The following is a 26,705-nucleotide window of genomic DNA, read 5'->3' as shown; positions in this document are numbered from 1 at the left end:
CTAGGTTCTTGAACACACTAGGACCTTTGTGGAAATTTAACACGTCAGTGTTGAAAAGGCACAGGATTTTTGTGCTCCGAGACCTCCAGCAAAAATGGTTTTCTCCCACCCTGAAAGTTCAGAAGTTCCAGCTTGATATAAAGCTTCTCAGATTAAAGAAATGCAGGGACTGCTGTTAGATACAACACTGCAGTTGGATGGCAAACAGTCTGCCCAGAAAACTCACAGGTACCCCATTGGTCATTTTGTCCTGGTTTCAGTTAGGACAGAGTTAATTTTCCTCCTAGTAGCTGGCAGGGTGCTATGTTTTGGATTAGAATGAGAAGAGCGCTGATAACATGCTGATGTTTTAATTGTTGCAGATCAGTGCTTACACCAAGCCAAGGACTTTTCAGCTTCTCACTCTGCCCTGCCAGCGAGCAGGCTAGGGATGCAGCAGGAGCTGGGAGGGGACAGACCCAGGACAGCTGACCCAAACTGGCCAAAGGGGTATTCCATACCATCTGACGTCATGCTGAACAATATATAGGGGTGGCTAGCCGGGGTGGAGGGGGGGCCGGCTGCTCGGGGATAGGCTGGGCATCGGTCAACGGGTGGTGAGCAATTGCATCGTGCATCACTTGTTTCGTACACATTATTACTATTAATACTATTATTATTATTATTATTGTTGTTATTCTTTTCCCTGTCTTAATAAACTGTCTTAACTCACAGACTTCACTTTCCCGTTTCTCTCCCCCATCCCGGAGAGGGAGGGGGGAGGGTGAGCGAACAGCTGTGTGGTGTTTGGCTGCCAGCCGGGCTAAACCACAACACATTTATATTATAACCCACCAGATTTTACTAATTCTTCTGCCACAGACACTCTGCAAATCTATAACAAGAGTTTGCTTCTATGGCAAGAAGAAAAGAGGTTACTCTTACATATACCCAAGAATGATATAACAGTGATTTGTGAGGATTATCAAAATCCTCACAAAGCTGTCCATCTCTATGGTAGTTTGCTCTGTGTTATTACATGAATGAATTATTTTTCACATGAGAGAAATTTAGTTGTACACAAAGAAAACTAACTTTGGTCCACTTGTCCGGATTTCTAAGGAAATAATATTGGAAAGATGACCACTGATGGTTCAAAAGCCAATATAAAAGTTCACAAATATAATTTGGCATTTCATTTGTAAACCTGCACAGCGTGGTTAATTGTCCTAGTCATCCACTTTTTCATTCAGTGTCCACTAATTGTCTTCAGCTTGTTCATGATCTTCCTTATCTACATCATCTATGTGACTAGGTTTCTTTTTTTTCTGCTTCTCCTTGATCAACACTTTCATATTCTGCTTGTTCAAGGTTTGTTCCATCTATAAGTTCTGCCCGTACTTCTTCCATCTGTATTTGATTTACATGCTCAACATGCAACTGCTCCGCATGAACTTGTTCAGTCTGAATGTGCTCGACTTCCAAGTAACTAATTTGCACCTGTTCTTGCAGTTCATCCATCTGCATGCCTTTCACTTGATTGTCCTGTATGAGATCCTGGTGCATCTGTTCCACAGTTACCTGCGCAGGATCCACTTGTACCTGGATTACTGGTAGGACGTGGACTTGCTCCACCTGTTCTATTATAGTCATTGATGTTACTGGTTCAATGTCCACAGCTTCCACTGGAAGAACCTCTTCTGTCACTAGTCGTTCTGAAATATCGTGCATGTCTTTGAGATGTCTTCTCAGTTCACTGCCTTGCATAAACCATAAATCACATAAGGTACAGTGGTTGGGTTTGTCACCAGTGTGTATTACCAAGTGATCTTTAAATTGATCCCAGCTGTTAAACACGCTGTTACAAACCTAAAACAAAAGATACAGTATGTTAAACAGTGCCAATAGAAATATGACAAAGCATAGTGTCTATTTAAGACCATGGCTTCACATAGTGTAGCTTCTTGCTACTTAAATTAAAAACAAAAACAAACAAGCAAACAAAACCAACAACAACAAAACAAACATGTTAGAGGTAAAAGTTCAGATGTCAGTGCAGTGTCCTGCACTTGGGTTGGGGCAATCCTAAACACGAATACAGGCTAGGTGATGAGTGGATAGAGAGCAGCCCTGTGGGAACTTGGGGGTGTTGATGGATGAAAAACTCAACATGAGCTGGCAATGTGTGCTTGCAGCCCAGAAAGTCAACCATATCCTGCGTTGCATCAAAACCTCTAGCGAGAACACACCTTAAATACTGTGTTCAGTTTTGGGCCCCTCACTACAAGGACATTGAGGTGCTACAGTGCATCCAAAGAAGGGCAATGAAACTGGTGAAGGGTCTAGAGAACAAGTTTTATGAAGAGCAGCCAAGGAAGCCGGGGTTATTTAGTCTAGAGAAAAAGATGCTCAGGGAGACCTCTCTACAACTACCTCAAAGGAGGTTATAGCAGGGTGGGGGTTGGTCTCTTCTCCTAAGCAAGAAGCGACAGGACAAGAGCAAATGGCCTTAAGTTGTGCCAGGGGAGGTTTAGGTTGGATATTAGGAAAAATTTCTTCACCGAAAGGGTTGTGAGGCATTGAAACAATCTGTACAGGGAAGTTGAGTCACTATCCCTGGAGGTATTTAAAAGACATGTAGATGTGGTGCTTAGGGACATGGTTTAGTGGTAGACTTGGCAGTACTACGTTAATGGTTGGACTTGATGATCTTGGAAGTTTTTTTTCCAACCTAAGTGATTCTATGAAAAGATGCGTGACCAGCAGGTTGAGAGAGGTTATTCTCCACCTCTGAGGTGCTAAGTCACTGTCCATCATATTTGAGAAGTCATGGCAGTCCAGTGAAGCTCCCACTGACTGGAAGAGGGGAAACATAACCCGCATTTTTAAAAAGGGAAAAAAAGGAAGACCCAGGGAACTACAGGCCAGTCAGTCTCACCTCTGTGCCTAGCAAGATTATGGAGCAGATACTCCTGGGAACTATGCTAAAGCATGGAAAATAAGGTGACGATCAGTGACGGCTAACATAACTTCAGTAAGGGCAGATCACACCTGACAAATCTGGTGTCTTTCTACAATGGGGTTACAGCATTGGTGTATAGGGGAAGAGCAACTGACATCACCTACCTGGACCTATGCAAAGCATTTGACACCGTCCCACTTGATATCCTTGTCTCTAAATTGGAGAGACATGGATTTGATGTGAATAGGCCACTCAGTGGACAAGGAATCGGCTGAACGGTCACGCTCCAAGAGCTGTGATCAACTGCTCGACATCCAAGTGGAGATCAGTAAAGAGCGGTGTTCCTTAGGGGTCGATATTGGGGCCAGTGCTCTTTAACATCTTTGACGCTGACACGGACAGTGGGATTGAGCGCACCCTCAGCAAGTTGGTTGATGACACCAAGCTCTATGGTGTCATGTGCAGTAGACATGTTGGAAGGAAGGGATGCCATGCAGAGGGACCTAGACAGGCTTGAGAGGAGGGCCTGTGCAAACCTCACAAAGTTCAAAAAGGCCAAGTACAAGGTCCTGCATCTGGGTTGGGGCAATCCCCCAAGCACAAATACAGGCTGGGTGGAAAATGGACTGAGAGCAGCTCCGAGGAGAAGGACTTGGGGGTGTTAATTAACGAGAAGCTCAACATGAATCAGCAACGTGAGCTTGCAGCCCAGAAAGCGAACTGCATCCTGGGCTGCATCAAAAGAACCATGACCAGCAGGTTGAGGGAGGTGATTCCCTCTACTCTGCTCTCATGAGACCCGACCCCACCTGGAGTACTACATTCAACTCTGGGGCCCCACAACATAAGGTTGATCAGAGGTCTGGAACATTTCTCCTGTGAAGACAGGCTGAGGGAGTTGGGGTTGTTCAGCCTGGAGAAGAGAAGGCTCCAGGGAGACCTTAGAGCAACCTTCCAGTACCTAAAGGGAGCCTACAAGAAAGCTGGGGAGGGTCTCTTTAAAAGGCAGTATAGCAATAGGACAAGGGTTAATGGTTTTAAACTAAAAGAGGGTAGATTTAGATCAGACATTAGGAGGAAATTCTTTACTATGAGGTTGGTGAGGCACTGGAACTGGTTGCTGGTTGCCCAGAGAAGTTGTGGATGAACTCTTCCAGGGATGAGGCAAGACCAGGTCGGATGGGGCTTTGAGCAACCTGGTCTAGTGGGAGGTGTCCCTGCCCATGGAATTAGATGATCTTTAAGGTCCCTTCCAACCCAAACCATTCTATGATTCAGATGAACAGAGCGTCTGTTATTACTATTTAAGAAACCGTGCCATTTCATAGAATCATTAAGGTTGGACCAGATGATCTTGAAGGTCTCTTCCAACCATCACCCTACTACAAATGTCACCCACTAAACTATGTCCCTAAGCACCAGGTCCAACCTTTCCTTGAACACACCAGGGACAGTGATGCCAACACCTCCCTGGGCAAACCGTTCCGATGCCTGACCACTCTTTCTGAGAAGAAATGTCTCAGAATTTTCAACCTAAATCTCACCTGGCGCAACTTGAGACCATTGCCTCTAGTTCTATCACTAGTTACCTGTGAGAAGAGACCAACCCCCAGCTCCCCACAACTGCCTTTCAGATAGTTGTAGAGAGCAATAAGGTCTCCCCTGAGCCTCCTCTTCTCCAGACTAAACAACCCCCATTCCCTCAGCCACTCCTCATAGGACGTGTGTTCCAAGCCCTTCACCAGCTTTGTAGCCCTTCTATTTATACATAAACAGGATACTTACTGAATTTATGAGTCAGTACAGATTTTGAAATTTTTCTTATTTCAACCTTATGTGAAATTCACATACAGAAGCATGCCCCAATAAAGATCTGGTACTAGAATTTTGAGCAGAAAACTATATTTGTGCAATAATATTGCATGATGAAAGTGTGATACAAATTGTCCTGTTACTGAAGTTCTAGATGCAGTACTACTAGCCCCCTTTTCCTCATTATCTTTATTTTGTTCACAGCAATGTGAGGTTTAACCAGCTAGAGTAAACTCTCCCATTTTGCTATTAAAAAAAAAAATCTCAGTAGATAAAAATATCTTAAAAACTCCATCCCTTTAAGTCTTCTCCACCTAGAAGTACTGCCTAGACTGCAGAGGCACTATTTTCACAAAGCACTTGAGCACACTTTCATTTCTTCCCTTCAGCTGACACTGACTGAGGTGAGTAGCCTGAAAATAATACACAGAAACACTGCAGAAACGAATAAGGTGCCAGAGAGAGAAGAGTGGGGTAGAGTCGCACTTGGAGTAAAGAAACAGGCTCAGGAGTCTTTTTCCATAGAACTGTTCTCAGTTGCAGAAAGAAGCAAAGAACATGTTTCAACACTCCTTCACTGTCAGCAAGCATTTTTGAAACAGTGTTCTATCTCCTCTTAATTTTTGACAACAGCACAGAAGGATGATGGAGTAACTGACAGGAATTAACTCAAGGAACAGGTATTGTAATGGGTCTGAATATCCCCATTTTACTGTTGAAGTCTGTTAAAAACAGGTTTATGATACTAGTGCCAGGCTTTCTTCCGCCCAAACTCATGCTTTAGAAAGATGTTGTACAAGCGTTTAAAATATTAACCTTATAAATAAACACACAAAATTACTTAGTCATATATAAAGGTAATAACTATTAGTAATGCCCAAGCACATAATTACCGCTCTTGCCACATGTAGCCTAATTCAGTCCTCAAGACATACACTGAAAAGCAACAGAAGTGCTCATCGAGCAAGTACAATTTTGTTTTCTCCTCGTTCTGCAGTGAGCCAAGATTTTATTTATTGAATACTATTCAAATTTAGTTCTAAAGACAAAAAAAATCAAGAAAAAAATATCCAGGAATTACTGCTGTTGCTGTGGGCTGAAGTAACACTAATCCACATTCACAACAGCTGTAAGAGAACATGGTATCAATTTAGAAAGAGAAAGCTATGACACAATGCAATTAAACCAAAGGGTTGCAAAGACAAAACAGTATATTGAGTCTGATGCTACTAGATACAACTTTGTTAACAGCAGTTCTCATGCTCAAAACAAACATCTTTAAAACATAGCTATGCCCACAGAAATTAACTTCAGACTAGCATAAAAACTAAATGATGCAACAGCATCAGTGAAACTTCCAATTAAAGTGCGATTAGCAACACACAGAATTCATTCATTCATCTCCTGCAGTATTTGCTGCTTTCTGTAAGTAAAAAATGTTCTCTTTTGGAACAAACAAAACCCATGTCCAGCAGTTTTCTTCACTACACAAGCCAAATTAACTTCAAACCACAGCCTATCTATCAACTGAATAGGATGAGAGCCTTGGGGGGTGGGGGGTGGAGAGAGAAGTGTATTTGAGACTGTTGCAGAACTGAAGCAGCAAAATGGCAAATAAAAAAAAATGCTACAGCCAACCTTAGTTCTCATATTATTTAGCTTTTAAAAGCTGATTCTTAAAAGTTAAGTAACTTTCTTCTGAACAGCTTTTTGAACCTCAGTTACATATAGTGACCAAGTACCTTATATGTCTATCTACAGCATTTTTATTTGCTTAAAAGATATGGATTGTCATCATAAGATAGAAAGACTTTATAGATCAAGTCAATATATTGGGTATCAAACAGAAGAAAAACAAAATAGGAAAATAAAATAGTACTTTGTAATTTGGACTTTAGTGAACCATGCTCACAAGAGGGAAAGGCCTAGGTCAGTGCATCATGAAAAGGAAGCAGAAAGATTAATGAAGTATTATGAAGATCCATATCAGTAATTCCATGTTTTAAATGGAACTACTTGGACAAAATAATTTATCTGCATGTTGCGGTTGAATGTGATCCTTATATTTGTTTTACTAAAAGTAGTTCTTGGAGATATGAGCCCACTCTTGTTGTCTTTCCTGCTTAGTATTCATTCCCTCAACACAGGAAGGAGGTGTCTAACCTCAGACTGCAACTTCCATTACCCACCTGACATTCATATAGCTTCTTTCTTCCCTTTTTAGCTCCAACTCCAGACTGACAGGCTGTCAAGTGACACTTCAGTGTGCTATTCCTAGCAAAACGTTCGCGGCAGTTTGGACATTCAAATGGTTTTTCACCTATTAAGACAAACACAGGGATTTAAGTGTATAAAAAATGGTTTTCTGTCAGCTCTTCCTTTGTCCTCTCTCCATTTTGCATAGATTGATAGATATACTGTAAAAACTTGGCTAACTGGATTATTCTACAGAAGAGAAAGACATTGCATGCGAACTTCATTTATGTAAATAGATTATGTAAATTTAAATTATGTAAATTTAGGAAATGACAACCTAATATAATTGCTAGTGCTGTTTAAAGTACATTTATTTTTCTATGGAAGTTAGATTGCTATCCTGTCAAAATATCTTAATGAAATAGCAGCTATATAGTCTTTTCACCTGATAATATTTATAGTTAAAGACTCAACATTAGAAATTATACAAAGTCACACATTAAAGAAAGTATTAAAAAAATACAAAGTTTTATTTTCAAGAACAAGAACAGCTTATGCTCAAGAGCTGAAATTGAGCTCCAGACAAAGAAGCTGGCACAGAATGACCTGACCATGAAGTAACAATGCATCAGCATTTAAAAAAAATGCGAAGAGAAAGCACGGAGGGACATAGATGGGCACAAGCAAGATGATAATTCTTTCTATTTAGTCACTTTCTTTCAAACCTGGTACCAAAAAGAAGAACATTTTCCACTGGGAAGCCAGCTAAGGACAACAGCAGGGAAGACTGAAAATAGGTCCTGTTTTCTTTTTTCATCCAGAGTAGCATATTGTTATTACTGCCATCAAGTAGTAGCCAAGTACAACTGGTGTCTGTTTACTAATTTAATCACGTACAAACACAATGAAATTCAAGGAAATTAAAGTACAAAAACCAGTATGTTTCTTCTAAAAGTCTGATAATTAATCTGTGAAGGTACTGGCATCAGTGTAACTACTGAAACAAACTGCTTAATGAATTCCAAAAGAGGATGAATTCCAAATGAGGATTATTTCAGTGAATAATGTAAGAATATATTCTAGCTAGATAAAGTTTAAAAGCCTACATTTTTAGGAAGATGGTAGTTACCAACTGGGATGGAAAGCCAATAAATCTATATTTTCAGAAATACCCAACTAGCTTTTCAACAGAAATCCACAAGTAGCCTATAATTCTGGCTTACACACCTAAAGGCTACCAAAAAAAGTTAAATGGTATGAATATTCCCCTTAATGATTACAGAAGGCTATGTTTTCAGAGACTGTTGTAAGGTAATACAGAGGATAGTGAACTGCCACCGGTCTCTAATGTCAAAAATTACAGACTTTGCATGAGCAACCACATACAATGGCAAGCCAAGAAGATAAAGCAGCACAAAACTCACACCACAGACCTTCACCTGCCCTGTGATTTGGCCACATTTAAATAGTTACTTGAAGTAAGCCACCACACAGTAAGGGACAGATTTATTCTGTTCTTACTGAAATTCTTCAGTAATCTTCACCATATTCTGACAAAAGTAACTGAAAGTGACAATTCAATGATAATGCTAGCAATATCCAAGGGCCAAAAGAAGTCACGCGACTTCTTGCACAGCACAAATCAGCACTGTGACCCAAGTTGTACAGCTCACAAGGGGGATGGAAAGCATGCACGGCATGCCAGGCCGCCGTTACCTTGAGAGAGGCATTGGCAATGTGAGCAGGGGGCTGAACGCCTCTACTAAAGATGACAGCCTGTTTCTCTTCTCCTGCGTATGATTCAGCTGCAAGTTTAGCCTCATCTAACTGAGATTTTCTAAAGAGGGAGGTTTTTGACTGGATCTAGTGTTGATCTTTTTTTCACTGTATGAAAAAGAATGAGATTTCCCTCACCAATCGTGAGTAACTCACAGGACAGAAATTCTGACAGAAGACAGTCTGATATTGTGCTGGTCCCTTTGTAATCCTATAGCCACAGGAAGGAGATGGTCCAAAATAAATATTGTTAACCCAAATAAATGTCTAACACTGTGATTTTTATTTGCCTAATGTGTAAGAAATACAAAGGAATACATCCCTAACTATAAAGCTACCACATCATTATTTAAGTTGTGTTTAGAAAGAAAGAATAAACCCAGCTTTTTATTGTTTTTCCCCCCACAAGTACCCCAAAGGCAGGCATTTATCAAACGAACTCTTTGCAATTATTTATTCAAGGTATTCAGAGTCCACTTATTCACAACTATGGAAGATGTTATTTAAAGTACACTTCCTGTAAAATCATATTTTAGATTTACCACACAATGGAAAAGCCCTTGATTATTTTTTTTCCTAACAAGTTCGTATAATCTGTATACAAATTACTTCACTTACAGAGTTTTCAGACGTTTAGCTGCTTGGAGCACATCAAAACTCCCTCACTTCCATCTTCACTCATGTGAGCAAACTCACACTCCGTAAAAGTTAAAATAAATAAATAAATTTGAGAAATATTTAGCAGTCAAAAATCCCAGTAAAATCAGAGGAAATCAAAGCTGTTCAGTGTCTCTTTCTGCTAGGGGATATAAGCTTTGCAAAATACCAGGATTAGACAAGCATATTGAGAGCAATAGCTTCCTTCTAAGATTGACTTCTGTATGAGGAAGTTGCTCTTCTTGTGCAAGACAAATTAGAACTACTGACTTCAAAGGATATACATTAAGCCTGGCAGAATTTCTGTCCTGTGAGTTACCTACAATTGGCAAGCAAATTTGCATTGATTCTCATGCAGTAAAAAAAGAATCATTACATCATGCAAAAACACTCCGTTTATAAATTCTGGAGATGACTTTGTTAGTATGTTCACGGGCACATGACATGCAAGACAATTTTGAGTTTTTTTGTTTTTTTTTTTTAGTTTCTTAATAGATTCAGAGGATTCTTAAGGCACTGTATAAGTGTGCGAGAAAGAAGCTCCAAGGTTACCCTTCCTAATTTCTTTTCTTGAAACAAGAGAACAGCTTTTGCTGATATCAAATTCCTACATCAAAAAGAATTACCAAAATTAATAAGGTGTCTATTTCTTCTGCACTTGCTACTTGAATGTTATTGCTGGTGTTGTGATTAAACAGCAACAGGATGAGATAGTTTGTAGGAAGTTTTCTTCTTGGACTCTTCATTTTAGTATTCAACTAATGCTATACAGAAATCAGAGTTTAGAAAGCCTTTGGGCTCAATGGGAGTTTTTCCACTGATCTTAGGAGACCACAGTGAAATGGTAGTATCAGGTCTGACTTAAGCTTAAGGCTTTCAAAATGCTAAACCAAAAGTAATTACATTCCATGTGTTATACTTGTATCAATAAATATTGATAAAGTACTACGCATCGTCTGTGATATGCTAAGTTGCTTGGTCCCCAAAGTTCTTTGTCACAACAAACCACCACCACCATATGGTGATATTTGGGTTAATCTGCCATAAACTTTTCTCTGAAAACACTTTCATTACATAGCTCATAGTTGGCTTAGCTATATTGAAGAAACACTTCCTACTTTATAGGGAATAAGGATTTGCCATAGACTTTTTACAAATGCAACTTTTAAGGGGCTACTGGGATTAGACTGGATACAGTGTCATATATCAATAATCAGGAGTCCCATACACAGATGCAAAGAAGTTCAAATAAAAGACTTTAACAACAAGCTGAGAAAGAAGAGGGCTACTACCCTCCATTAAATTCTTACTGATGACTCATGACTGACATATTAAACAAAAACATATAGAAGGATCAGGACCATATATTTTACATTCAAAGAGTTAGCTATATAACACTCAGTATCTGTACAGACAGTAAAGACTTTTCAATGAGATGAAGTAGCATGTTAACCTTCCATATTATATGGGATAATTTTGTACTCAGAAGATGCTATTGTAAAATCTGCCTTTATGAAAACTGGATAACAAGAGTCTACTATAGTCAATAGAAATACTTTGCTGTGTCAGTTAACAAACAAAATCAAATCATGAGATGAGATGTCAAGAGCAAGGATAGGGGTAGTATTTCACCCTGACAAAATCACAGTTGTGAAAATAAAAGTAGCTACTCAGTTTGGCACTTTTGAAGAAGTAAACGTGCCTTACAAAGTATTTTTTAGAAAACAGTTTAACACACTTGAGAGAAGCTTCATTAGGATTTTCTGGTTTTAGGTGCCTGTTTTTAACCACTTAAAAAAAAAAAAACCTCGATTCCTCACAGTTTATATCAATGGGAAAAAAAAATCAGCATAGAATCAACAAGATTCTATGATTTTAGTTGTAACTGGAAGCCAAGTATTTCTAGCACTTGGGACTTGTGTGCTCTCTTTAGCATATTCTCTACTTCCCCAAAACATGCAGAAATCCAAAGTGCTAGAGTCAAAGCGCCACATGTACGTGCCTATAGTAGTACTCTTACCTGTGTGCTTCCGGAGGTGCTCTTTAAAATGTCCAAAGTGGTCAAACTGTTTTTCACAGTACTGGCATATATGTATTTTTTTGCCAGGTCTTTGCTTCTTGCTGGCACCACCTTCATCAACGTGGTAACAGGTGAGGTGCTGTTTCAAAGCACTCTCTCGTAGGTACCTTTTATTGCATATGTCACACTTGTAACTCTCAGTAGAGTGTATTTTCATGTGTTCCTTAAAATGGTAAAACAATTTAAATGAACGGTTACATTTCTCACAATAGAATAAATTGTTCATGTGTGATAGCTGAAGTTCCACAATTTCAATACCTTCTACCTGTTTGCATAAGGGATCAGTTGCACTGTCACCTTCTTCTTGGATCTGGCATTTTCGTTCTCCCTGACGATACTTGCTGGTAATATCTGCCAAAAGAGCCAAAGCAGATTCATCTGATGTACCCGTTGTCTGTACATACTTTATGGATTGCTCTGCAGAAGCTACTTCTTCAAGTGTCTCGACGCTATCATCTTCCATTTCAATTGTCCCTTCAGCAATCTCAACCTCAATTTCAATAGGCTCCGATTCTGCAGATGGCAGTGTTTCTGTTATAACATTAGAGGTTTCAGCTATCTTCCTCTTTTTCAGTTTATCTTTACCTTGTATTTGATTTGATTCTAAGGGTGATGAATTTTCTTTGTTCCTGTAAAGCATTTGCATAAATATGGTTAAGATCCACAAGCACTTACATAATAATTCCTGCCTGATACTGAGCTTCTGCATTAAACATTTTCTAGGTATTTCTCAAAGAAACTGAATAATGAATGACCACATAACCTGTGTGCATTTCAGAAGCTAATCTGTCCTTAATTGATACTCCTTAGAGCTGTAAAATAGTAAGGTTAAAGCTGTAGAGCCTTTTACATAAGGTTACTGAAGTGTTTTAAAGTGCTGTGTCATGATTTTGGCTGGGATGGAGTTAATTTTCTCCATAGAGGCTCACACAATGCTGTGTTTTGGATTTCGGATGAAAATAGTGGTGATAACACACCAATATTTTTAGTTGTTGAAGAGCAGTGCTTACACAGAGCCAAGGACGTTTCTGCTTCTTATGCTGCCCTGCTAGCAAGAAGACTGGGGTGTACCAGAATGGCAGAGGGGACACAGCCAGGACAACTGACCCAGACTGACAAAATAGATATTCTATGCCATATGACATCATGCTCAGTAATAAAAGCTGGAACAAAGGAGGAAGGGGGGGGAGGGGGTTGTAGTTGAAGTGATGGCATTTGTCTTCCCAAGAAGCCGTTATGTGTGATGAGCTCTGCTTTTCTGGAAGCGTCTGAACACCTGCCTGCCAATGAGAAGTAACAAATGAATTCCTTGTTTTGCTTGTGTGCGTGGCTTTTGCTTTACTTAGTAAGCTGTCTTTTATCTCAACCTATAAGTTCTTCCACTTTTACCTTCCCAATTCTCTCCCCCATCCTACCTGGGGAGAGCAAAAAAGCAGCTGTATGGTACTTATCTGCCTGCCAGCATTAAACCACAACACTCTTGCTTGAATGACGCAAAACACATCAATAAGAAAGACCAGTTTAGGCTAATGGTATAGGTTTATCTAAGAAACTTGTGAAATTATATACTTGGGAAAAAAATTTCCCCAAAGGGAGGAGTTCCAACTCAAAAATAAGATTAAGACTTAGACTGAGGCACTGTATTACAATTCCTCCCCTTTATACTTTGGAGAAGAGACTGACAGTGATACTCAAGTTTGCTTTTCTACCAAAAATCTCTCCTATGTTTCCTCCAGCTCTGTTCCTTTTGCCCCTGCACCAGGCACACACAACCCTCTTCCTCCAAGATGTCAGGGATAGGCAGAGCTGAACGAGCCAGTGCTTTCAAGTCAGACCCTCAAGATTATTCACAGCACTTCCATTTTAGTATTCAGTTTCAGTTTCAAAAACGGGCAGATGATCTTCCCCTCAAATCAGACTGAGGAGAGTATGCTTTTACTTTCCTCTGCAGCCTGATGAATCCTTTCATGTAATCTAGTCCCTATCACTTCTGGGTCATCTAGTAATAGGCAAATATGGCTTCAAGTATTTGTATGTCATATGCCAGAAATATGTGGCTAATGACCTAATGCAGGATACAGCTTATCAAATTACACCTTACAATATTCAGATACAGGAAGACAGAACAGTTAAACTTGTAGTTTCATATACCCTGTATTTCTGAAGTCTAGAAAGTGACAAGTTACTTTGCGCATTACCACAAGTAGCTCCAGAATTATATACCAAAATAATCAGCTGCTCAGGAAAGAGGAAACTACTATTCTTGAGCACATTGTGTGGTTCAGGTGCGAAGCTCTGTATAAGGATACACACCATACAACTGCATTTTAAGGAATAACAGATAGTTGTTTTCTTTCTAGTCTAGGTCGTGATGTCCAACTCTTGGATACATTATACAAGAGATTAGTGCCCTGGTTTTGGCCGGGATTTAATTTTCTTCCTAGTAGCTGGTGTGGTGCTGTGTTTTAGATTTAGGATGAGAATAATGCTGATAACGCACTGATGTTTTAGTGTAAGCACTGCTCTGCAACAACTAAGTCAAGGGCTTTTCAGCTTCTCATATTACCCTGCCAAGGAGGAGGCTTGGGGTACACAAGAAGCTGGGAGGGGACACAGCTAAGACCACTGCTTGGGGTCTGGCTAGGCATCAGTCAGCAGGTGGCAAACAATTGCATTGAGCATCACTTGCTTTGTATATTCCTTTATCATAATTTATCAACGTTATTTTCCCTTGCTTCTCCCCCACAGATTCTCTCCCCCATCCCGCTGCTGGGGCTGGAGAGTGAGCAAATAGCTGTGTGGTACTCAGATGCCTGCTGGGTTAAATCAAAATGGTTAGTTCAATTATCATTTCTACTTCAGCTGGTTTCTGAAGCTTATCCTTTTCAGTCAGAGTTTAGACCAAGACACTGTATTGCAATCCCCCCCCCTTTCTACTGTGGAAGAGACTGACAGTGATACTCAAGTTTGTTTTTCTACCAAAACAACAACAAACAAACAAAAAACAACCCCCACAAACTTTGCAGTCTATGAACAATGGAAATAACTAAGCGTATACTGGCTTGCATGTGTCTGTTAAGCAAAACATTTAATTCTTATGTTAGAAGGAAATACAATGTTTACTAGAGACAGATAACCAATAAACTACATAACATTATATAGTAGTGTGGAATAATTGCAGGCTGGACAGTTTAGCTTGATGGGTTGATCCGAACCTTGTTTCAACAGCTCTATTGGTACATACCAACTCAAAGCAATACCAATTAGAACACACTTTTTCAGTTTCAAGTTTCTTTTCAATTTCTCAAGCAGACTGCAAAGGTCTGCTTTTTTAATCAAATATGGAAAAAAAAAAAAGGTTCTTTTGATTCTACCATGCTTAATCTTAACGTCAAAAAGATGTGTTGGTGTTGTTGGAGGGTAGGACCAGAAATGCACAATCCCACCTCTCACCTATTAAAAAAATTACCCATTTTCAGCTCAGCTCCATTGCCAATCCCCAGAATAAGCACAGAATAAGTTCATTCAAAAAATCAAAAAAAACCAACACTGATGTTGAAAACCAAGTTTCCCGTATCATGTCACGGAGGTGGGTTGTGGGGTTTTTTTGCTTATTTTTAAAAACAAAATGCTAACTGGCTACTATGAGAACTCTGGGCCAATGCCACTCCCCTTGGCTAACGCATTTATGGGAAGATAAAGAGGAATCTTAGCCTTGATGCAAAGACCAGTAGGTCAGGAGGTCTAGAAGAGAAAGCAAGGATAACCATAAGACCAGGAGGCATTTATTGCCCCTCCCTCTGCTTCATGATGAAAGAACAGAGGAGAATACAGAAGGAATGACAACATAACAGCACTCTGTGAAAGTAAAAGGGAAAGAAGGGCAAGAAAAAAAAAGCATGATGGGAATGGCACCTACTTTTCTCAGGCTGGAGTTCTGTGATGGCATAGTTACAGGTACTGGATAAAAGGTACCACAGCAACACCTGATTAAGTACTAATTCAGTATAAAACTTGTTATAACAATTATATTTCAGTTGACAAGGCAAGACCAACTGATGTCATCTACCTGGACTTCTGTAAGGCTTTTGACACTGTCCCACATGACATCCTGATTTCTACAGTGAAGAGATATGGATTTGAAGGGTGGACCATCTGGTGGATAAGGAATTGGCTCGATGACCGCACCCAGAGAGTAGTGGTCAATGGTTCTATGTCCAGGTGGAAGCTGGTGATGAGTGGTGTCCCTCAGGGGTCTGTCTTGGGACTGGTGCTTTTCAATATCTTCATGAATGACACAGATGAAGGGATCAAGTGCACCCTCAGCAAGTTTGCAGATGACACCAGGATGAGTGGTGCAGTTGATATAACAGAAGGAAGGGATGCCATCCAAAGGGACCTGGATAAGCTTGAGAAGTGGGCCCACATGAACCAAAATGAGGTTCAACAAGTCCAAGTGCAAAGTGCTGCACCTAGATCGGAGCAATCCCAGACATGAGTACAGACTGGGAGAAGAACTCCTTGAGAGCAGCCCCACGGAGAGGGATTTGTGGGTTCTGGTGGATGAGAAGCTCGACACGAGCCAGCAGCGTGCGCTTGCAGCCAGCCCAGAAGGCCAACTGCATCCTGGGCTGCATCAAGAGAGGCGTGGCCAGTAGGTCAAGGGGGGCGATTGTCCCCCTCTACTCTTCCCTTGTGAGGCCCCACTTGGAGTACCGCGTCCAGGTCTGGGGCCCCCAGCACAAGAAGGATGTGGACCTGTTAGAACGGGTCCAGAGGAGGGCCATGAAGATGATCAGAGGGCTGGAAAAACCTCTCCTATGAAGAAAGGCTGAGAGAGCTGGAGAGCTGGGGATGTTCAGCCTGGAGAAGAGAAGGCTCCAGGGAGACCTCATTGTGGCCTTTCAGTACTTAAAGGGGACTTCTAAAAAAGATGGAGAGGGACTCTTTACTTGTGTAGATAATGATAGGACAAGGGGGAATGTTTTTAAACTGAAAGAGGGGAGATTTAGATTGGATGTTAAGAAGAAGTTCTTTACTCAGAGGGTGGTGAGGCACTGGAACAGGTTGCCCAGAGAGGCTGTGGATGCCCCATCCCTGGAGGTGTTCAAGGCCAGGCTGGATGGGACCCTGGCAAACCTGATCTAGTGGGTGGCATCCCTGCCTATGGCAGGGGGGTTGGAACTAGATGATCTTTAAGGTCCCTTCCAACCCAAGCCATTCTATGATATGATTTACTCAAGAGGTTTGATATTTTGTACTTTCTACTGGGAAGCTTCAAAATCACTGCCTATTCTCTCAGCAGCAGCATAAAGCTGCATGAAATCAAATACTAGCCCATACTTGTTAATGTGGTCTAATTACCTAAGGCACCTTGTCACCTGTACATCCAGCTTTCAATCAGGTGCGGGCAGTCAGATAGCACAGACCTGGTATTAGTTACCGCAGACATTATAGGGCTGTGAATTTGTGGTGTTTACCAGCCATGTCACTTGCCACCAAGTTCCAGCCCAAAGAATGTGACTTTTTTTTTTTTTTTAGCCTTTATACTCTTCTACTATAAGATATGGATCAGAATTATACGGCCCCCCACAAGTTCAGGAGGTTCCAGGATAAGGAACAGCACTGCAAAATACTTGCAGCCAGCTCTGCTAAAAGGATTCTTAAGACTACATTTAAGTGTTGGGAAGAAAAAGAGGCTTATGTGTTTACCTGATTTCAAGTGCTTTGATTGCTTCTAACATCTGTAAATACTCAGCTGCTTTCCAAACATCATTTGCTTCCTCCTCACCTTGGACCATTAGTTTTGCTGTATAGGTGAACTCTATTAGGTGACGAAATGCCATATTACTTACACCTGTTTATAAGCAAGGAAAGCAAGTTAGCACCCCAGAAACCTCAGAACCTCACACTCTCCCTTCTAAAAGGCTTAATTCAAGACTTATTTTTCTTTTTGATTTTATTTCAAGGGAAGCTTTTTCCAGTAGCAACAGCTGCCTCAGAACAATTCAAGAGCTGAGACCTAAAAAATTATCTGATATGACCAAGCATGCATGTCAGCCTGTACCAAGGATACCACATTCATTTCAAGCTTTGATATACAATTTTTTTTTTATTTTTTAACTGCATCAATCATATTTACCTTCAATCTCCACCAAGGGCTCCTGAGTGAAATCTTGGAAGAATTTGTAGAAGAACTGGCTACAGGCAGCAAGAACAGCCTTATGAGCTTTGAAATGGTGACCTGCAAAGACAGAGAAAAAACTTTGGTTTAGGATAACACTTTCCTTACTTATACTGCAGAATAAGTGCCAATGCACAAAAGAAAACAGCTGTAAAACCCAGTCTACAAATCTACTCTAGCAGCATACAGTCACTTAATGTCTCCCTGTAACATGGGATGCTACTGCAGCTAGCCTATCTCATTCTCATACAGATCCTTGCTGACATCACTGACCTTGCTGAACTCCCAGGAAGAATGTCTGGAACTGACAATTAGACTACTAAATTTCCTTAGACCCAATGGGTATCGAATATCAAAGTAGAAGGCTCAAATTGCACAAGAAGTGGTAACATATTAAGGTTTTGAAATTCTAAAGGGGCAGACAGTTAAGTACTGAAAGGAAGGAAGCTATTTGCCAACTCCCAGAACCTCTGAATGTTCGTGAATTAAGGTCTTTCCTGGGAATGGTACTGCATGTGGATTTCCTCTGCAACTCAATCAGCTGGAGAACTCATTCACTCCGGAGTGTCTCTCTTTTCAGATATTTAAGTTATGGCAAATCTTTGCATGAACTTTTTTCCTGTATGTCTTGAACTCAACTGCTAGGTTTTATCCAAGTTAGCTGTGCTTTTTGCCACTCTTAAAGACTGATCTATTTTATCACCACTTCAGCTAGCATAAACATCCCAGCAGAACAAAAGTAGTTCTGCTCTGCTCTTCCTGTTTTCCAGGCTGTGTATTCCCCATAACTGCATTGCCTTCTCCTTGGCACAGGCATGAACATTCATAAGTCTCCACGGGATAGAAACATTCAGGCTATGTTTTGTGCAAGCACTGTCAGTGAAACTATGGCAATTCCAGAAGAGCAGTCTTCTCTTCATTTGCTTCCTTTTTTCTAATCCAGACTCTATATGACTCTTTTCCTTCAAATGAGTTACTGCTATCCTTTCAAGGGTCGGGTGGTATTCCTTTAGCTAAGTCTGTCCTACTAGACACTGCCTATCTTCCTTGAAGCGCTCATTCATTGTAAGACACATTTGAGATAAGAAGCAATCTTAGGCAATCAGACACACCCTTTTCTAATGGGATAATAAGCACTTATCTCTGTCTTCCTTTTAAACTAATACTTATATCTCTAGAACACAGAAAAAGAAAAGTGAGTTCTTCTACCTTGTTTTAACTATGTATACTATGTATTAAAAATAGTAAGTAGATACTACAGAAGCAAGGAAGCAAGCTTTTGCTTTTTAAATAATATGTATACAAGTTCTCTGCATGCAAACAGGTTAAGTTAGAAAAAAACATTTTTTGCAGTGTTTTGGAAATACTTAGATAACATTAAATAAGTACAGCAGTTACAAAGTGGTATACTATCTGAAAACATTTAGCCACTTGTTTGGAAAAGCAGAAGCACAATTATTAATAACTGCTGGAGACTGTTTATCCCAAGACTTTAAAAGAAAATCTGCAAGCAACTCACAGACCAGTACAGAACAAAGAACTCGTTAGCAGCCCAGTTTGACAGCTGACCCGTGACAAACCCAACATCTTCCCAGCACAGCTTTCAGAATTCTCTGTATACCAACTGGTCCACAGGCCTATACATACCATCCACGATCAGAGTGATGTCTGTGAACTGGTCCTGCTCACGTTGTTCATTCAGTCTATCCAAAATAACTTTATAGTGTTCTGGGAATTCCTGGATGCATTCCATCATTTCTTCAGCTTCCATGGTCGAAGCAGTAGTCTGGGAAAGATGCATTAGCAAAGTCAAAATACTGAGTCACTCAGTAAACACTATGCACAGTCAAGTTAGCATACAAACACAAATTAAGTGGCACTTTTCAGGAAGTGCAAAAACCAATAGAAGCACCAAAACGTCATGGTAACTGGTTTATCTAATTTTAGCTAACAGGTAGGAAACATCAGGGTTAATGAAGTAGAGTATGACCTTCTATATGTACGCATCAAAGAACAGTCAAGCTGTGTATTTCTTTATTCTACAGATTCAGCAAGGACCTACCTGCCTCAAAGTAAATAAAGTAGGGATGTAACATCTGCACAGCTAACTATTTAACAGCATCTCATCAGCATAACATCAAAATCTTTATGCAGTCACTTCCTACAATTCTACCAATCCACTTAGTGGAAGAACAGTTCTTAAAATTTCCTCCTTATTTAACTCACATTTTGTATCTAGCGAACACAAGATGTTTACTTTAAGTAAGGACTGTGAGAATCAAAGTTGTGTTTTTGCAGTAGAAAACTAACCATGTATATTTAAAAGTAATTGTACAATCATAACAAAGGGGAACGTTAAGCAGATAAGGGGACAGTAGAAGGTCCCATTATTCCAAAATAAGGAGGATAGCTAAGAAAAACAGGATGAGCACTGCAAAAACAGTAAAAACAAAATTCATGGGCTCTCTAGTCACGAGAGAAGAAGGGGAAAAAAAAAAAAGGAGAAATTAAAGGTTGGTCAAATAAAATTGTACATATATGGTATAGAAAAGCGTTGAATAGTTTGTGAGCCTGTAGTACTCAGCCAATGAAGAAATGGGGGAGGAATTAAGTGTCAGGTAACAGGGAATATAAGGTTATGATATACTTTTACTGTGCACTCCTGTTTGCAGGATGCCCGCCATTGCAATTGTGAATAAATTCGCTTCACAGAAGACCCTGTCTGAGAAAATTATTGAAATATTTCTCACAGGATGTAATAAGGCAGTACTGTTCAGCTTCTGAATACATATAAGTTGCCAGGGATTTAAAGTGTTACTACACCCAACAGCAAGAAGCTTCTTATTCACCCAGCCTACTTACACTTCTCCCCTGCAAGGTGGAATATTTGTTGCCAACCTTTTGAAAGAGACACATAGGCTTGTAATTTTATGGCCCTTCCTCCCTTACTAATATAATAAAAATAGCTAGGGGTGGGAGTTGCAGAGGTTCTCAGACCTGAAGAGGTTACGTAAAACTGTGCCCATGGAGACGATGCAGATGTTAGTCTGCTGCTTATGCAGAACCACCTCTTGCTCCCTGACTCCTGGTACAGATTTTTGTGTGTGATTGTAATTGGAAAGTCCTGAGTATAAACCTGTCTTGACGTGTATTAACTACATCTGAGCTGATGCCACCATGTGTACTAACTCCCCTGTGTGACTACATGAATTCTACCTTACTTCCAACAAATGCACATACTGGTATATGGTGTTTGACAGAAGCAGAGAGGAAAAGAATGACCTGGTTATGATGAAGGCAAAAATTTTCTTATGACTAATATATCAAGTAAGGAAAATTGTGATTAAAATACAAATTCGACAAAACACACTCTTCCTTGCATGTCAGAAAAACTGTCCCATGAAAAGGGAAAGGAAAAAAACAACTGCTTATGAAAGTCTAGTTCTACCTGCTACTACCCGTGCTTTGCCAAGTGGATGCTGAAATACATATCAGGCTCTTAAAGGGGACAGAGGAGACCAGTCTGTTGGGGTCAGGGGGAAGGACACTGCTGCTACCTTCACTTCACTTCACCTCATCTGTAATGAGTCTTAGAACAAATGCAGCAGATAAGAGATGACTAGCAGTTCCTATTTCACATTATATTTTATCAGCTATTTACTTCACTGTTTAATTCTTCCTACCCACTTTTGACAAGTCGTACGAGGATAGATGACTTACAGTTAAATATATTTTGGGGGGTCAAAATTGGTTTGGTTTAATTTTTAGGGAATTATATTTTTAAAAAAAAAAAAACACACATGGAAAACATACAACTTACAATAGGTAAATCATTGTCCTGAATTAACATGAAACTCAGTGATATTGCAAAAAAAAAAAAAAAAAAAAGCCCAACATAACAGCATATGTTCATTGAGAGCACGAATACTCTTGAGCAAGAAGTGAAAGGCACAGTACTCAAAGAAAAAAAAAAAACAGAAAACACTAAGAAAACAAGAAGCCAAAGAAGGCAGGCAGAAGCGATCCAAGCTGATGGTTACATGCAAGCTCATAGATCAACGAGGGAAAACTGACTGCTTAAGCTGTTTACCTGGATTTTCTTGGAAGACTCGGTCAACTATTGACTTAACCTAACCAACTTGTGAAACGATATGCATCTCACATGATAAGCATACAAATGGCAGATCTATCCTTATAAACGTACCTCAATGAAACTATGTGATCCATAGAGTCATAGAAATGTTAGTTTGTAAGGGACACCTTAAAAACCATCTAATTCCAGGCCCCGCTATAAGCAGGAACACCTTCCACTAGACCAGGTTGCTCAAAGCCCCATCCAACTTGGCCTTAATCACTTCCAGAGATGGGGCATCCACACTTTCTCTGAGCAACCTGTTCCAGTGCCTCATCAACTGTAGCGGGTTTTCATAGCAAGGTTTTGGTAGCTGCGGGGGGGGGCTGAAGGGGTAGCTTCTGTGAGAAGAATCCAGAAGCTGCCACATGTTAGAGAAAGGACAGTTGCTGCCCAATGCTGGGCCAATAAGTGATTTTGTTTGCATCTCTGTGAGAGCATATTAAAGAAAGGGAAAAAAACAACAGCAGCTGGGGAGTGAGAAACAGCCTTGCAGGCGCCAAGGTCAGTGAAGGAGGAGGGGGAGGAGGTGCTCCAGGTACTAAAGCAAAAGTTCCCCTGCAGCCTGTGGTGAAGACCATGGTGAAGCAGGTTGTCCCCCTGCAGCCCATGGTCTACCACGGCAGAGTAGGTTTCCCCGCTGCAGCCCGTGAAGGAGACCACAGTAGAGCAGGTGGACCTGCACTGAAGGAGGCTATGGCCTGTGGAGGACCCCCACCGGAGCAGATTCTGTGCCAGACGTGTAGCCCATGAAAAGGAGACCACACAGGAGCAGGTGACCTGGCAAGAGCTGCTGCCCATGGGGGACTGTGGTGGTTTTACCGTGCTAGGCAGCTGAACACCACAACTGCTCTCTCACTCCCCCTCCTTAGAAGAGGAGGGGAAGAAGTAAAGGAAAGAACAACTCATGGGTTGAGATAAGGATGATTTCATTAAAGGAAAAAAAAGAAATATAATTATTAAGGAAAGATTATTATTAATTAAACAATTTAACTAAACAATTAACAATTTAACTAAAGGGGGAAAAAAAGGAAAGGGGAAAAGGGAGGGGGAAAGGGAAAACTAAACAAAACAAGTAAAGGCTATGTGGAAGTGCAGAGGAAAGAAATTACTCTCTACTTCCCACAAATGAGTGATGCTTGACCACGTCCTTGAAGCAGGGCCTCAACGCACGTAGCCGGTGTTCGGGAGGAGGACAGACGTTTTCACAACGAGAGCCCACCCCTCCCCTCTTCCTCCTTTCTCCACCTTTTATTGCTGAGTGTGATATCACATGGTATGGAATATTCCTTTGGCTGGTTTAGGTCAGCTGCCCTGGTGATGTTTCTTTTCTCACATCTTTGCCCACCCCTAGGGGGGTTAGAGAGAGTCCTGATGCTGTGCCAGCACTGCTCAGCAGCAGACACAACACTGGTGTGATACCATTGCTGTTCTAGCTACGAGTGCAGAGCACAGCACTGTATGGGCTGCTGCAGGGAAAGTTAAAATCCCAGCCCGACCCAGTACAAGGACCCAGGTTGGAGCAGTGTGCTCCTGAGGGATGGACCCCATCTCCCTGAAGGATGTTAACTAATCGTCAACAGTTCTTATGAACGTTTTCTGAGAAAGACCTATAGAATGAAAAGACATACCTACCCATCGATCTGTTAAAGGACAAGGGACAACGGTGATGAGAATACTTATATGCTAAAGTATGGGGGACCTGAGAGTGACACAAATGTTATGGAATAAGGGGTGGAGGTTGTACTGGGTCGATACAGAGCTGCATCCAGCCTGGCCTTGAATGCCTCCAGGGACAGGGTATTCACAACCTCTCTGGGCTACCTGTTCCAGTGCCTCACCACCCTCTGAATGAAAAACATTCTCCCAATATTTAACCTAAATCTCCCTGTCTTACTTTAAAACCATTCCCCTTTGTCCTATCACTACCAACACATGTAAACAAGCGTTCCCCCTCCTGTTTATATGCTCCCTTCAAGTACTGGAAGGCTGCAATGAGGTCTCCCCAGAGCCTTCTCTTCTCCAAGCTAAACAAGTCCAGTTCCCTCAACCTTTCTTCATAGAGGCATTCCAGCCCTCTGATCATCTTAGCGGCCCTCCTCTGGACCCGTTCCAAGAGCTCCACATCCTTCTTGTGCTGGGGCCCCCAGGCCTGCACGCAGTATTCCAGGTGGGATCTCACAAGAGCAAAGTAGAGGGGGACGATCACCTCCCTCTCCCTGCTGGCCACCCCTTTTTTAATGCAGCCCAGGACATAGTTGGCCTTCGGGGCTGAAAGCGCACACTGCTAGCTCATGACCAGCTTCCCATCCAGCAGGACCCCCAAGTCCTTCTCCGCATTCATTTTGATTCACGTTGACCTTCTCATTAATTAACACCCCCAAGTCCTTCTCCTCGGAGTTGCTCTCAGTCCATTCTCCACCCAGCCTGTATTTGCGCTTGGGACTGCCCCAACCCAGATGCAGGACCTTGTACTTGGCGTTTTTGAACTTTGCGAGGTTTGCACAGGCCCCCCTCTTAAGCCTGTCCAGGTCCCTCTGCATGGCATCCCTTCTTTCCAGCGCGTCTACTGCACCACAGAGCTTGGTGTCATCAGCCAACTTGCTGAGGGTGCATTCAATCCCACCGTCCGTGTCAGCATCAAAGATGTTAAACAACACCGGTCCCAATACTGACGCCTAAGGAACATCACTCTTTATTGACCTCCACAACTTCTCTGGGCAACCTGTTCTAGTGTCTCAGCACCCTCATAGTAAAAGATTTAGATTGGTTGTACGGAGGAAATTCATCTTCTTTTAGCTTAAAGCCATTTTCCCTTGTCCTATCACTACACTCCCTGATAAACGGTCCCTCTCCAGCTTTCTTGTAGGCCCCCTTTAGGTACTGGAATACTGCTATAAGGTCTCCCTGGAGCCTTCTATTACTATAATATTATTATTACTATACTCCTGAACTACAGCAGCAATTCCTCTTAATTTGGTGCACCATTTTTCCCTTTACCTATATGATCAGGTAGGCATGCAGGCAGGCAGAGCCGTGGTACAGCAACTCAGATGAACCAGGTCAGCCAACCAAGCACTAACCCAACCACTGCCACCTCCTTGTTGCCCTCTCAATACAGGAGGCTTTGAGGGGTATTTGGGGCCTTCATGGGTAATAGCATGGGCTGCTTCAATACAACACAAAAAAAAAACACCTTTTTGTGCACTTTGTCGCATTCTTGTCTTTAAAAATAACAACACCAACCAACACATCCCCACTAAATCACAGGCAGTACCTTTCCCTTGCTGGAACAGAGACCCATACACCCCCTCCCGGTACCACATTTCAGCTCGCTGCCATGCCAAGCCACCCCAGCCCAGCCGACGCGCCGAGAAGTACCCCACAGGCGATCAACACCGCTCGCGGAGGCTCCACAAAACCAACTAGCAGCTGCGCCTGCCTCCTCTGAGCTTCAGTCCGCGCGCCCCGTGCCCAGCCACAGCCCCATTGGCGAACACTGATGGCAGTCAGCGCAAGCCCTGTCAATGGCAAGGCGGCGGCAGAGCCCGCCCCAGGCAGAAAAGCCAATGAGCGCCCGCCAAGTCCTAGGAACAGGAGAAAGCGGAAGGCCTACACGGCACCGAGCGCCTGCAAGGCACGGTCGCTCCGATAACAGTGCGGACGGCCACCGGTCAAGCGCGAGTATCTCATGGGGGCGCCCCTGAGGCGGAGACCCAACCGACCGGTGTCGGCCCGAACCATGCGCCTGGCAACATCACCACCTCGTTAGTCGTTATTACGTCATCAAAGCGCGCATTAAATCGATCCCTTTTCAGTTCCCAGCCAGGTTACACTCTAATAGCGCTCACGCGCTTCGCGCGGTCCTCTCGGTACTCACCACGAAGAACTTTCGCCCTGCCGTTCCTGCTCGTTACCACTTCGTGCTACTCGGCTCACTGGAAAGCGGGGCAGGCGCTGGCTAATCCTGACTCGTATTCCCAGCCTGCACCATGCGGTGGAAGTGACGGCATAATCACCTTTCACACAACAGAGGGCGAGGAGGTGGGGCTCGCTGGCCTGGTGCATTATTGTAGGTGTAGTCTGAGAGGGGCACTGCCATGAGTAGTCGCGGTCGGAACCTTTTGCGGAGCTTGCTGTCAGGGCTTATGTGGAATAATTGCCTAAGGTGACTTGGAAATTAAACTGATATTCACATTTTAAAGAAAACGTACAGCACTGAAGAAGCTTTAAGGGTGGAGTGTAGCCGTACTACCTAAGCGTTCCCTAGGCCTCCAACCTTAGATGCTATTGTGCTGGGGGAGCCTGGTGTGCTGACTCTAAGGAATAGTACGGAGTGCAGAGCGGAGTGGAGACACCGTGGCTAGGCTCTGTGACCGGCTGGGAACTTGATTGTTCTTGTGCACACTGAGACCGATAAGATGCACTTTTGCTACCCTGAGCCAACAACCTGTTATGTTTTTGACAAAATGCTGTACTCCAGTGAACTTCTGCTCATTATAATATCATTATAATACCAAAACACACCTCCATCCCAAAAGCTACCCGCCTCCAAGGTGCGACCACCCCTCACTGAGCACGCGCTCTGAATTTCTCGGAGCTTAGACCTTTAAACGAAAGCGAGAAAACTTTGCACCAATGGTAGTTGAAAAGTCCTTGGCTTGGTGTAAGCACTGCTCTGCAACAATTAAAACATCAGCGTGTTATCAACATTATTCTTATCCTAAATCCAAAACACAGCACAATACCAGCTAGTAGGAGGAAAATTAACTCTGTTCTAGCTGAAACCAGGACAATGTCCTATTAGTGGTATCACAGTAACAGTCATGCAGATAATGACGAATTAATTTTGATAGAACCGTACAAGCAGAGTGGTGTGATGGAATCAGAAGGGACTTCAGCATGCGACAATCCAACACCATCTGTT

At 41.9% G+C, this 26,705-nt stretch overlaps 1 protein-coding gene across 1 annotated transcript; it reads right to left on the bottom strand.

Annotated features, from left to right (window-relative positions):
* Positions 1–821: 821 nt before the first annotated feature.
* Positions 822–26,183, bottom strand: LOC121062424 (zinc finger protein 131-like). Its single transcript, XM_040542421.1, has 7 exons — positions 25,659–26,183; positions 19,294–19,432; positions 17,605–17,706; positions 17,175–17,319; positions 11,403–12,091; positions 6,943–7,073; positions 822–1,848 (listed from the first exon to the last, which is right to left on the bottom strand). Exons 2-7 carry the CDS (start codon positions 19,415–19,417, stop codon positions 1,291–1,293), a joined length of 1,749 nt encoding a protein of 582 aa, XP_040398355.1. The 5' UTR covers positions 19,418–19,432; positions 25,659–26,183; the 3' UTR covers positions 822–1,290.
* Between the last annotated feature and the right edge of the window lie 522 nt (positions 26,184–26,705).

Source organism: Cygnus olor, chromosome W (genome assembly GCF_009769625.2).
Source record: "Cygnus olor isolate bCygOlo1 chromosome W, bCygOlo1.pri.v2, whole genome shotgun sequence".
Lineage (NCBI taxonomy): Eukaryota > Metazoa > Chordata > Aves > Anseriformes > Anatidae > Cygnus > Cygnus olor.
Note: the sequence above shows the minus strand (reverse complement) of the source record. Positions and strands in the feature narration are given on the sequence as shown.